At 40.9% G+C, this 14,025-nt stretch overlaps 1 protein-coding gene across 1 annotated transcript; it reads left to right on the forward strand.

The window, feature by feature from the left end:
• Positions 1-1,495: 1,495 nt before the first annotated feature.
• WSB1 (WD repeat and SOCS box containing 1) lies at positions 1,496-10,967 on the forward strand. The gene is made up of 9 exons (XM_055796179.1): positions 1,496-1,655; positions 2,705-2,873; positions 3,870-4,138; positions 4,947-5,078; positions 5,476-5,576; positions 7,748-7,920; positions 8,306-8,419; positions 9,165-9,272; positions 9,831-10,967. Exons 1-9 carry the CDS (start codon positions 1,616-1,618, stop codon positions 9,988-9,990), a joined length of 1,266 nt encoding a protein of 421 aa, XP_055652154.1. The 5' UTR covers positions 1,496-1,615; the 3' UTR covers positions 9,991-10,967.
• Positions 10,968-14,025: the final 3,058 nt, after the last annotated feature.

Below are 14,025 nucleotides of genomic sequence, written 5' to 3' on the forward strand. Positions count from 1 at the left end.
CCAAAAATATTCAAAACTTCTTCCTGCTCCTTTCTTTGACATTGTCTCACTACGTGACTTAAAAAATGCTTTGCTGGCCTTGCTTACATAAGGGTAATTTCTAGATGTTGCTACAGCTGAATAGCTAATCCATACAGCTATTTCAGCGTATCTAACAGCTAGGCCACTACTTTGGAATGAAATTGTAGTTATTATCTGCAGTTAATTATCCTGCTATGTGCTTTTTTGAAGTCCAAAGAGACAGCAAAGAAGAGTCACTTCTTCTAGAAGAGGGTCCAGAACTTAGATACGCAAAAAGAGAAAGAAAGAGGAAAAGGAAGGGAAGGAGATAGGGAAATACACAGACATTAACACAAAACCACACAGAGAATGAGGTGGCCTCAGGGTCTCTTTCTCCAAGTTGTTTATAGAGAACTCCGTTAACTTCAACAGTAAATTCAAAACTTTATCACAAACCAGATCTTGCCGGATTTAGATGCTGAACTACAAATGTTTAGAAAGAAATGTCAAAGAGTAGGAAACTCCCAAGAGTTTTTCAGCCCCTGGTTAGGGACAATGAAATCAAGTGCACACATCACTATCCTACACACATTCCACAGTGAGGTCATATAAGCTTTCACATATTTTTTGGTTTACGTGATGCCTTGTAGTCCCATGGTCAAACAGACATAAAGGATGTCACAACCTGGCTTAGACAATAATGGAGACAACCTCTAACTCACTGCGGCAGGCATGTTAACTGCTGCTGTTTGGGCATTTAAGCAACACAGGAACATTCCTTATCCCATTTGGGGACTCCAGTGTTTATCAACACAACCTCATCAGCACATCCCCACAACAGCAGCTACAAAACATCTTTTGATTGCAATATTGGGGGTGCCAGTATGGTTCTTCTCTGTACTGTGAACCCCCATGTTTTGAGGGAGCCAGGTCACTACAGTTAGTCCCTAGTAGTTAGGGTTGGACTCATCTGTTAGCATAGCTGGGCCTGGAAGGTGTTGCTAAAGCGGGCAGCAGCTGCAGACCCTGCCGGGACGGCACCGCAGCCCCGGGCTCGCTACCGCGCTGCCCTGCACCGTTTTCCCCAGAAACAGAAGGAATGGGTTGTATTTCAGGCATGTCCCGGAGGTTTTATTTTACGGCGAAGTCTGGCTTCTTATCAGACCGCGTGTTTTGGCCATGTCTAGGATCATAACGCTGGATACAGGGCGGACGGGGCCAAGCTCCACGGGGCGGGCAGAGCCAAGGCGCTGCGGGCAGCCGGGAGATGCCCGGCAAAGGGCGAGGCGCGGCCGAGCGCCAGAGCGCGGCAGCTCGGCGAGGAGCCGCCCGAGCCCCGCAGGGGACGCGCCGGCAGCGCGGCCGAGACACAGAGACGAGCGGGGGCGCGGAGGCGCGGGGGCGCGGGGGCGCGGGGGCGCGGCGGGGCGGGGCGCGGCGGGGGGGCGGCGCGGGCTGGGCCGGGGCGGAGCGAGGGAGGGCGCGTCCCCGCCCGCCCCGCGCGCTACACCCCGCGCCGCTGCCGCCATTTTGTCCCAGTCCCTGCGCCTCCGGCGAGCGGCGGTGTCTCTCGCTCCCCTGCAGTCCCGAGCCGGTCCGAAGGGCGGCCCCGTAGATGGCCAGCTTTCCTCCGAGTGTTAACGAGAAGCGCATCGGTGAGCGGCGGGCGCGGCCGGGGGAGCGGGGCTGGCTCGGGACGGGCGAGGGCGCGGGTGGGGTTAACGCCCCCCTTTCGGCCTGGCGGGAGCCCCCCGCCCGGCCCGGCTCGGCCCGGTGGGCGGCAGCGGCCGGGGCCGCACGGCGGCAGCGCTGAGCTCAGCGGCCGCCAGCGCCTTCCCCTCGCCCTCCCGCTCGCCGGTCTGAAGGGGCGCAGCGGCCGCCGCGCCTCCGCCTCGCTGGGTGTGAGCGGGGTGCTGCCGGGTACGCGGCCCGTATTACAGTAACCCACATGCCCCGTTCAAAGAGGCATCCTTTGGTGGCAGCCGCCGCCTCCCGCTGACGGGCAGAACCCCGTTAAATAGCGTGTGGTGACTTTGTTGCGCTGGTGGAAGCGCAGGGCCTGCCTGCAGGGCGGCCCCGCTCCCCTCCGCGCCGCTAGCGCAGGGGCGGTGCATGGCGCCGGTGAGCTCGGCCCGCCGCCCGCCTGGCAGCGAGCAAGCGGCGTGCGTGGAACGCGGGGGGAACGGCCACTGACCCGGTCCCGCAGTGCTGGCTCATTTCCTGTTTCCTATGGCTGTTGCTTGATTTATTTTTTCTGAAGGAAGGCAAGATACTACAGTGTGCAAGTCTACTCGCGTTTTTCTTTAAAGGTTAAAAAAAAAAATCATTAGTGAGCGTCTTATTTGCTAAACACTGAAGTATTAAGTTGGAGTGTAGTTCTCCAGCCCTTACAGCTATAGTTACAACTGAAGTAATAGCTGGATTCAGTAAATATTTACTTTCAGTTCTGCTTCTGATCTTAATATGCAGAACTACTTACATGATGACCAAGACATTTCAAAACCTGGCCCTTTCCCTTTAGTGATTTTTTGCAGCTGAGGCTTAGTCTTTTGGTTGTACGGTGACAGTAAGACCCCTTCCCCAATTACTTTAAATGTCATGAAATAAAACAAAATAATTAATGTATTGTCTGGTTCCCATGTGACCTTTTAAAATATACTAGCTTTCTTTTTAAAACAGAATTTCCTCTTTGTTTTCTTTTTAGCACGATCACGCACTGTAGGAGAACTCTTAGCCCCGACTTCTCCTTTTGACAAGAAGTGTGGACGTGAGAACTGGACTGTTGCATTTGCTCCCGATGGATCTTACTTTGCTTGGTCACAAGGGCATCGCATAGTGAAGCTGGTCCCCTGGTCTCAGTGCCTTAATAACTTGTAAGACAAACCCATATGGCTTTTAATTCACCTGAAAAAGTTAAGAATTTCAAAATAGGATGTAGCTTTTAATAGACCAAAATGCATGTATTGGCTATTTAGGCTTGGACATCTTTGGGAAAAGCTAGTTCTTTAAAGTAACAGTTATTGTTTTATCTTCTTCTGTGGCCAGCAAGAGAAGCAACTGTATTGCAACCTCACAAAGGCTGTGGAGCAGTGATTTATTAATTGATTCAGATGCCCTAAAATAAGAGGAAGTTAGAATGAAAAGGAAGTTTAAAGACTTGGGCAGATCTGGACTTCTAAATTTTCTGTCAGAAAGCTATTTGATTTTACCTTTTAGGAATTTACTTAAAAGGCAAACCTCCTTCCTTATCCTTACTAGAATGCAAGTTAAGTTCCACAAGATACATTTTATTTTCGCTTGCCCGTTGCTTTTTTTGATGAAGTTAGTAACTAGCAGCTGCAGTTTTGTAGCTGGTTACGTTTCCTCTCCCAGAAAATCCTGCTTCCCCTTTTTTATTTTCTCTTCGTGGTTCTGGGTTTATTGGTTTTCGTATGCTGGCCTGCGTCTCTCTTCCCAGTATTTATGGCATAACAGTGGGTTGCAGGGAACTTCATGCTCATTTAGCAGAAAGTCTTAGAAATTTGTGTAAATAATTTTTCAGTAAATGCTTTAAAAATGTTGTTTTTCACAGTGGGTTAATATATTGTTCTCTACAGAGGTAAAAATGTTTACAAATGTGTTAGTATTAATATTGTATAAGACAGTTTCCAGGTGTTAGTAATTTTTGACAGATATAAGAAAAAGCTGCTTTTGTAATTTGAAAGTAAAAAGTGCATCGTTATGGGCCTCCAAAATGTATGTTGTGTCATCTCACAGATTTTCTGACATTTTCATTGATATTTCATGACAATACAGATAAAGACCTTTTTTTTCTATTTGTTTTTCAAGATATTTATGCTATTTTTTTGTAATTTTTGTTTGTTTTGCAGCTTGTTGCATGGCACAAAGAATGTTGCAAATTCTATCAGTACAAGACTTCCAAGGCAGAATAGTGACAGCAGTCAGAAAAATAAGCCTTGTGAGCATATAATAGACTGTGGTGATATTGTCTGGAGTCTTGCTTTTGGGTCTTCGGTGCCTGAGAAGCAGAGCCGCTGCGTGAATATAGAATGGCACCGTTTCAAATTTGGGCAAGACCAGCTTCTGCTTGCAACAGGCTTGAACAATGGACGCATCAAGATATGGGATGTATATACAGGTAGAGTATGTGACAGGAATTGTCACTTTTCGCAGTAGCAACATCATTAATACACAGAATGAATTGCCTACAGAATTTTAATTGGGAACTGAACCTTGAATACAAATTAAGTAATCTAAAAAAAACAATGAACTGCTGCAACCAGAAATGTTTAATACTGCCAGGAAGGAACAGACTCAGGTTGTGTTTTGAGATATAAGTGATGGAGGACAAAGCCTTGTTGCTGCAAAATGGTTAACCATGTTATTGGCTGTGTATATTGGTTGCTTACTCTGAAGGATTGTAGTTTTAAAATACTTCCAAAGGAAACTTTCAAAACATGAAGTTGCTCTCTGATCTTCGGTAAGAGGAAAGACAGTGTTGATGAGGACTCATTTTTTTTTTTTAAAGTGATTGTTCAAATGATAAGAAACTGAATCTGAAATTAGGGAATAGCAATTTAGCTGGTGGCACAGCTGCTAGGTTGGAAGAGAACTTCTCAGCTTTAAAAAATTTAACTAATTACTATTGAGTAATCTGTCATTATCTTGTGAATTTAAGCTTACAACAGAGATGTCTATCGAAAGACAAGTCTTGCCTTATTTCAGAGGCATATGGTTTTAGTGTATAGATTTACGAGCTTTTTAGAAAATTGCCTCTATACAGAAGAGTCTAAGAGGATACATGTGCTTCTTGCTGGAGGGAGCAGTTCTACAAAGAAAATTTGGCTTTGTGCTGTAATTTGTATTCTGTATTTGTATCCAATAAAGCATTTGATCTGAATAAAAGTAAGTTCTTTGTTTTCAATTGTGGTGTTTTCATGTAACAGGAAAACTCCTCCTTAACCTGATGGACCATACAGAAGTTGTTAGAGATTTAACCTTTGCCCCAGATGGCAGCCTGATTTTAGTGTCTGCGTCCAGAGATAAAACACTGAGAGTGTGGGACCTGAAAGATGATGGTATGCATTTTATCTGCTGTAATACATAGGAGAAATATCTGCATACTCCACTCTTTTATTGCTATAAACTCAGGTCAGGATTTCTTAGAAAATTAGTTTTTTTCTATTAGCCGCTCACTCTGTATGCTCTCTTGATGTTCTTGATCTATATGTGCCCTAAAGGTATAAGCTGGTATTGGGTTAAGTTAAAAGAGTGCGTGAAGTAACCTTTTTGAATACAGACATAGGATTTGGAGGCTGCATGACAGAATTTTTATTTCAGTGCAGAATGACTCTGCAAGATGTTGTTTGGAAAAATAGCGTAAAATTTTATAAAGGAAGAACTAATTTTGAAAAGCTTTTCAATTTGAATTTGTAATATTTAATAAATTCTTACAGGAATGTCTTTCTTTCTTAGGAAACATGATGAAAGTGTTGAGAGGACATCAGAACTGGGTATATGGTTGTGCATTCTCTCCAGACTCTTCTATTCTCTGTTCTGTTGGAGCTAGTAAAGCAGTATGTGTCAGAGTTTCTTGTTCATTAAATCTACTGAATTGTGTGCATAATCATTTTAAATCTAAGTAACATTAAGCTTGTGCTCGGTGTCATGAACTTCTAATGTTTTACGATGATGTAAAAGTGCATGAAATTAAACTAGCAAATGGTGCATTGAGATATTGATGAATTGAACTTGCACTGCTTTTAGTTGAAGAAACTGTAAGCATTCTTTGAAATAGTTCTATACATCTGCACGTGTTCATAGTATAAAACCAAAGAAGACGAAAGGTTCCAGTTTTGAAAGATGCTTAGAGTGATGCATAAAACTATATTGTTATTGATTTTTATCCTTTCTATTTCCTGCTCAATGAAAAGGCACATCTGTGCCAGTCATGGTATCTTCTGCTGAACCAAAACGTTTCTACATGTTTTCCAATACAAATGGCACTCGTGTCTAAAAGATCTAGAACGAAGAACAGCATACTGGTTTTGTTTTCATCTGTATTCTAATGCGCTGCTAGAGAACTGAAAGCAGTGCAGGTAAAGCACATAGGCCATAAGCTGCTTTTCTTGGCACTGAAGAATTAGGATAAAACAGAAAGGAGAATTCAGTCTAGTTACAGAGGCTTTGGTAGGTAGTTTAATGAAGCCTAATGATGCTGAGTAAAAAGAAAAATTGAATCATTGGATACTACTTTATACGGATGACTGTTCAAATGCATTTTGTACTTTAAATTATCAGTGCAGATTTGATAGAGAATAGTTGAGGTCTGGGTTTTGTTTTTTCTTTAAATAGAGCAGATGTGGATGTATACATTGATATCTTTAGGCTGTGTGTTTTCCATAAGCTTCTTGCTTTCCCTGTCACAGGTGGTGGCAGCAATATTGGTGTGATTGAGGTTAAGCTGGCACCACTCACACAGGAGCACAATGGTGTTAGCTGGGCAGAAAGAGTGGCATCTCTGGCTACCAGGCTGGGGGCGAACTTTACCGTAGGACGAAGTAACCTTGCATTCGACTGCAAGGTGTACTGTACGTACGCAGGTGCTGGTTGATGTCCACTTTCTGCTTTCTTTCTTTCTTTTTTATTTTTTTTATTTTTTTAAATAATTTTCACAGTAGTGAAACACACTGACTCCTAAAACTTAGTTTCCAGTTCTATGGAACCTTGGGGTCTTCTGGAGAAATTGGTCAATAAGTTTATAACTGATTGTAAAATGGTTCAGTTTTAGGAAGTATGTGAGGCACTAAGACTGTGTTTGCTTTGGTCAAACATATAAATTTATCCAAGATGTCAGTATTTAATCTGTGCAGTAAAACTGAGTCAAGGAAAAATCAGGGACCCTAATGAGCTCTTTTAGGGATATAACATGTTATGCTAAAGACTTATATATTCTGTAAATTTATGCTGCAGTACAGAGATCGTTCCCATTAAATAATTCTGCACAGTCTTTATTTTGATTAATGTACAACTGCATGTAAAAATCTCAGAATACTATCATCTTTTATCAATTTTTATAATACAATATGCAATTAGTTGGGTAAATTGTAATATTAATGTCATTTTTTACTGTTGACTTGATTTAAAATGCATAAATTCTTTCTAATAATGTGGTTAGACTTCCCTGTTATTTTGCCAAAGACATAACTTTTGGCTGTGAAAATTCTTTTTGCTTGCAGTATCTGTTTCTCTTCCTAGGCTGACGTTGGTGATCCAAGCCAATTGTAAACAAGTGATCTTAAAGGGATGCCACTGGAGTAACAATATGTTAACCTTACATTTTCTGTCTGTATATTTCTTAAAATTTTGGTAGTTACTGAAAAGAGGGGACTGTAGAGTTTAACCCTATTTATTTCTGCATATTTTAATAAAATAGTTTTGTAATACATGAATTTCAGTAAGCTACATGGTTAAATTGTGTTGCCTTTATCTTACGTTTTGGCTTTATTTTGTTAATAACATTTAACAAACTTGAGTTAGAACTTGCATGTCTGCTTTAATTATTTTAAAAAACTTGATTTTAATCCGAGTATGACACTGAGCATATTACTTAATTGTAGTAATTCATAATGCCTGATTTTAATATAATCTTAAATAAGACTAGCAGCTATACTTTAAAAAAAAAAAAAAGGTAAATGCTTCATTGTATCTCTGAGCAGAGCTATAATATCAGCTTATTTAATTGCAGATTTTTCTCTGGGATATGGATAAGTACTCCATGATACGGAAACTTGAAGGACATCACAATGATGTTGTAGCTTGTGAGTTTTCTCCTGATGGAGCTTTACTGGCTACTGCATCTTATGATACTCGAGTCTATGTCTGGGATCCACATATTGGAGTTATTCTTATGGAATTTGGGTAAGTAAAGTAGTCAGATCTGGAAGCTTTCTCCTAGAGTGAAGATGACTACTGAAAATTAGTGGGTTTGTGTATTTAACTGCTAATTAGACTTGGGAAAAATCTTAGCAGTGGCTGGTGGAAATCCTAAAGTGGCGGAGCAGTGGAGATTATTCTTCTATCTGAGAAAGCATTTAAAGCACCTATACTTTCATGTGTACTAATTTAAGCATCTTCAGCAAAGCTGGCTGGTACTATGAAAGATACAATACTTCATTCTCCACTCCTGATTTCATAGTTAAATGTTCAATCCATTTTTAATTCCTCAGCTTTGCTAGCCATGGCTGAGGCAAACACTTCCACAGTTCTTAAACATGCTGTTAGTTAAGTGTCTCTCTATCTCCAGGCATCTGTTTCCCCCTCCTACTCCAATATTTGCTGGAGGTGCAAATGACCGATGGGTCAGATCAGTATCTTTTAGTCACGATGGACTACATATTGCAAGTCTTGCTGATGATAAGTAAGTATGAGGAAAGGTTTGTTAGACTCCTCTAATTCTTCCCATATGACATGAACTTTTAAATATAAAGTCAACTCTTTTTTTTTTTTTTTTTTACTGAGAAATTACTTCTAATGGTCTGGTATGTTAATGTTCATTCTGAATGTAGAAATAATGTTTAGAGAGTAGGGGATGGGAATAACTTAAGTGTGTAACAGCTGAAAAGAGAAAAAGAGGGGCTATAAACAGTGAAAAATGTAAATGGAGTTAATAGCACAGGTAAGACTTTTGTATAGTATTAGATTCCAAAGTAAAAAGAAAAGTATTCTGTGATCTTGTATTCAGCTTCTGCTAACACTGCAAATAATGAAGAACTGTAAGAATGCATGAAACTATATACAGGAGGGTTTTAGTTTTTTTTAATTAAAACGAGCATTGTTGGGACTTCCTCACATATATGACACTTATAGAGATTTAGACAATCTCTCTCTTTAGTTCACGTTATTGCTTTCTGCTGTTGAAGGCAATCTTTTATTCTAATTAGCAGATTTAAAATGGTTGAAGTAGTACAGATCAAGGTCTTATCGTAACGAAGAAGTTATAGCATTTCAGGCAAAATCTGAAACACCTTGTATGCATATTAAAATGCTTATAAAAATTGCCTGAGTTCTGCTTTCAGACTAGTTTCTTGTGCAGTGTCAGAGTCTATTGCAGGCAGAATTAAATGCCTGCTCTGACAACTTCCTATTTTGTTTTCCCTTTTCAGAATGGTAAGATTCTGGAGAATTGATGAAGAATACCCTGTACAAGTTGCACCTCTGAACAATGGGCTCTGCTGCACTTTTTCTACTGATGGCAGTGTTCTAGCTGCAGGGCAAGTATATGTATACATATATATATATATATATATTTCTTCTTCCTAAAAATATTCAGGTAACACAAAAGGTTGGAGACGGTGGCTAAGTGGTGTAAGAATCTTCAATTGTGACTTGCAACTTGATGCTTCTGACTTGGTTTTACTTCTGGTACTATTTGTTTAAAAATGCCTGGAAGAACAGTAAAATCAAGAAGCTGATAAACTCATTTCTTATCTTTGAGAATAAATAAAAGACAGGCCCACAAATGTGCGATCTGGAAGAAGACTATTAGATAATCAAGGGCAGTTACTGTTTCAGATGATATATTCAATAGCTGTTGGAAGATCTGCTCAGGCCTGTCACAAGATAATCAGCAAGTTGCTTACTGTGCTGCTATGTCTTACAAGAAGAACTGGCATCTAGTGTAAACGAGTCTGGAACAACTAGAGCTAAGAAACAGGAAGTCCGGAGCACATTCTCCCTAACTAGCCATGTATGTGAGAATTTGTACTAAGTTGAAATCATTCAGGTGGGATAATTCTGGTGGGGTTGGGTTTTTTTCTGTTTTTGTGCAGGACACAGGATGGCAGCGTGTACTTCTGGGCAACTCCAAGACAAGTTTCCAGTCTCCAGCATCTATGTCGCATGGCAATTCGAAGAGTGATGCCCACCAGCCAAGTCAAGAGCTTGCCAATACCATCAAAAGTGGTGGAGTTCCTTTGTTACCAGATTTGAATTAAAAAAAACAAACAAACACAACAAACTGGCACGTGGCCCAGCTGCTGAAACTGGCTGAACACTTTAAAGAATCCTCAAACTTCACAGCCTTTAAGCTTAAAACTCTACAGGTTTTCAAGAGCTATTTAAAGTGATAACCTAAATACTATTTTGTCAAAATGCCTGACAGGTAAATTTTTAATATTTATAGAAAACTCAGTAGAAGTACTCCTGGTGTTCTCAATTTTCTAAAACAACTGTGAAAACATGTACATATATAGACATAAGCTGCTACATGTTATCAATATACCTTTAAAAATTGCTTTTATGATTTTTAATGTGTATCATGTATATATTGCTTTGGTAGAGCCATCAGATGCATCTGTGCTGTAAAGTGGAAGGATAGCTATTATTCTGGGACACTGAGTTAGAAAAAAATATTGACTTACATACAGAGCAGTTAAGCTTCCTTATGTACATTGGTGGGGGTTCAGGAAACTGATCCACAGAGAAGAATTCATGCTAGTTTATTTCATGAGGAGGTACAGCTTGGCTTTTTAGAGCAATGTATGGTGAAGGGAAGTAGGTTAAGATAAGGGTTGGAGTATATCTAATGTAAACCCAGGAATGGTGCCTGTGTGTCAGCTAAAGAAGGCCTTAAGTTCAATAGCAGCAAACCAGGTTAATTTTCAGTATTGGGCAGTGTTAAAGAAGTATTTCCTTACATTTCTAAAAAAATCTAACTACTGTATTATTGCCTGATACTTTGTAATGAGTGAAACTTGCAGACTCGGTTTATTATTCTTCAGCCCTGTAATATCTCTTCAGGGGTGATTATTGGTTAATGGCCAAAGATAAGCAAAATACTTGGTTTTGCCTTCTGTTATTTATCTGTACCTGCAGATATAAAGAATGTATGCATTGCATAAAATGCCTGATTATATATATTTTTTGTTGAACTTTTTTTATTAAAAACTTGTATAAAAGTTTCCTGATACTGCATCTGGTGACTGATTTGTCAGTGCTACCTGTCTGCAGCAGTTTTAGTGGGAATCTGCTCCTGCAGGAGACTGTGTAATTCTCCTTTTCTGGACTACAGTACGCTAATCATGGTGAGGCTTACTGTGGGGAGCTACAGCAAGATCTTCAAACCTTTTATATGAGCAAAGGTCAAAATCATACGTGGTCTAAGTGTTCCCTTGTTCCTGCACAGTGCAGAAGGTAGGGAATGGCGTGCTACAAAATTGCCAGCTACACCAGTTCCTGCATGGGTGACAGTTACCAGAAGGGCTGTGGGTCTTCTCGGAGCAGAAGCTTTTGTGTAGGGCAGGGAAGTAACCCCTGTAAGTGGGAAGCAGTGGGTACTTCCTGAGGGGCTGATTTCACCCTCATGATGATGGGTGGGAGCCAGAGCAACAGGAAGCCTCACGGCTGGGCAAAAGCACTGTTCTCCCCTCCCTCACTCCAACAAAGGGCAGAACAGCTTCCGAGCTCCTGTGCGCTCCTGTGCTCTTCCCACCCCGGCAGTCCCTGCCTAGAGAGAGCGGGGTCTTGCAGCAGCCTCAGCACTGGTGGAGTGGTGAAGAACTCGGGAGGAGAGGTGACACTGGAAGTAAGGACTGACAAGAACTGTTATTCCTTAATTTACTGCCTCTATGTGCTCCAAAACCATCAGACTCAAGTTACCGTACCAGACAAGCTGGCTATGCAGAGAAGGCATCCTTTTGATGATGCGCTTTTTGCACAAATCTGTTAAAGCAAATATGTTTGGTTTTTCTCTATTATATTGTTTATTTGGATAAGAGGACAAGGTCAGTCTGGACAAGGCCAGATGCTGAATCATCACAGCCCAATCAAGTCCAGTACAGTTAAAATTGTTTAGTGACCATGATACATGGCTTTGCAACCTTTGGTAACACTTTGTGTTTGCGTGAGCTTCCCACGTGGCAAATCAGACTGAAGTTAGTAGGAAAGGGAGATGTGCAACTCTTGCTTATCTGTAAAAAAAAGAAAGGAGGTTCCATCCAGCCCCATTTGATCAAGTAATGTGTCTTTTTATGTGGACAATGCTAAATGCCTTCCTGACTTCCACTAACCTAGCTACTATATAAATTAAGCATAATTAAATTCTTTCATTCTCAGGCATACTATTACATTTTAAGAGCCTAGAATGCCTCGGAATTGCAAAGGCACTTTTCTACCTCACCAATCTGGTCTCACTGGGAAATGTATTTTCTGAGCATGTCCTTGTTGTCTTGGATGAAATACAAAAAGTCTATGACAAGGCAGTAAGAACTACCGAGCACAGCATGGCAATACAAACATCTATAAATACAGATAAATACTGTAAATATCCCTGCTGCTCTGTGTCTGTATTGCTACACCACTGTCAAGTGGCAACATTTGCATGTCAAATTCAGTGAAAGAGAAGTAACGTGGTATTTCAGTCTATTTTTGATGCAACTTACTTTATTTGTACATATACAAAAGAGAGAGAACTGCCAATAGCAAGCAAGCAATCTGCTCTTCTAGAAAGCTCAACCCAGACATCCAGGCCTACTTTCCAGGAAGATTTCCCCAAACACTGATTCCAAACACCATAAATCAACTTTCCACTTTCTAAGGATTACTACAGAACAAAGCCAAGGGGACAGAACTTCCTCAGGAATTAAAACTCAGCTTGCAAGGAAATAAATAGAAAGTGTATGTGTTACCATGTTACTTAATGACTCACTCATTTGGTGCAGTATTTTTCACAAAAATATTGCACCTAATTGAAGCAAGTATTTTCCTCTTTTTGGTTGTTCAAAATACATGTATGATTAAGTCAAGGCTTCTCATACTTTATGCAGTTGAAGGAAGAACTGGTGGGTTCTGTGCCACTCAGAACAGCTCATCTCGTCTTGAATGCAGATATGAGTGAAGAACAGCAATCAGGCATGAAGTTTTCTGCGAGGGAGCTTACTAATTTAAAAACTTGCTCCCTCTAAATGCAGTCAGTCGCATCAGCTCGAGCACTGTGCTGCATTCTGCACATGCTGCTGGGAAGTTTGTCCCAAGGCAGCAGTAGCCCTCCCCGTCAAAGACTCCAAACCAAAGAGCAGGTAGTTACCAATATCACTGTATCAGCAAAGATTAATCACAGTATCAGCTGTGATTTTAAATTAGGTATTGAACAGCTCTGCCTGATGAAGGAAATTATTCTACAACCTTGGCATAACTTGAAGAAAATTTGCCAGGGCCGTTAGCATTGAGAATACATTCAAGAGTGAAGGGAAGTGGTTTGTAAAATGAAGTGTGCTTTGCTGTTGTTACCATGCTGTGAACAGTCTGGCCTAGTCAAAATCAGCTCATAAATCGAAAAAATGAACTGAGCAAAGTAGCACCTTTGTGTTGTTGGTGTGCTGCTTAGCTGGTGCTGAGCAGAACTGATTTTAGATCTGTCTACAGCCATCTAGAAATACATTCTGCATGGTGAGTATTTCTGTGGTGGGTGTAATTAATGTCTATAAGAGGATTTTGCAATCTACTGAAGCGTGCTCTGGGTATTAAAGTCAACAAAGTTGACAGGAACTGAGTTGAGGGAGCCGGAAGCAAAGCTGGCCATGCAATACGCTGACACGCTGCTTGCGTTATCCAGCTATTGCAAGCACAGCCTCACCATGCAGGCAGCAAAGACAATTAACAGGAAAAAGGGACGATGCAACAGCTTGCAAAATTTCCTGACAGAAGCAGAAATATAAAGCAAGGGAAAACAGAAAGACACAAATACATAATTGAGAATCACTGAGTCAGAAGCTCTTTTTAAAAAGAAAGCATGTTAACGACACAAAAGCAATACACAGAGGTAATCAAAATAGAAGGAAGTGGAAATTTCTAATTCACCGAAGAGGAATTTGGTCATTTACTCTGTAGCTGGGCAGTGGTATTGGAAGGGTTGAGTGGGTTTTGGGGTTTTATTGTTATTTTTTAATCCTATGCAGCAATATAGAACTGATGTTTCTATTGGGGGCAGGATGCTGTACTAAATGGTTTATTTACTGACCTGCTCCA

The sequence above is a fragment of the Falco peregrinus genome, chromosome 2, assembly GCF_023634155.1.
Source record: "Falco peregrinus isolate bFalPer1 chromosome 2, bFalPer1.pri, whole genome shotgun sequence".
Taxonomy (NCBI): domain Eukaryota; kingdom Metazoa; phylum Chordata; class Aves; order Falconiformes; family Falconidae; genus Falco; species Falco peregrinus.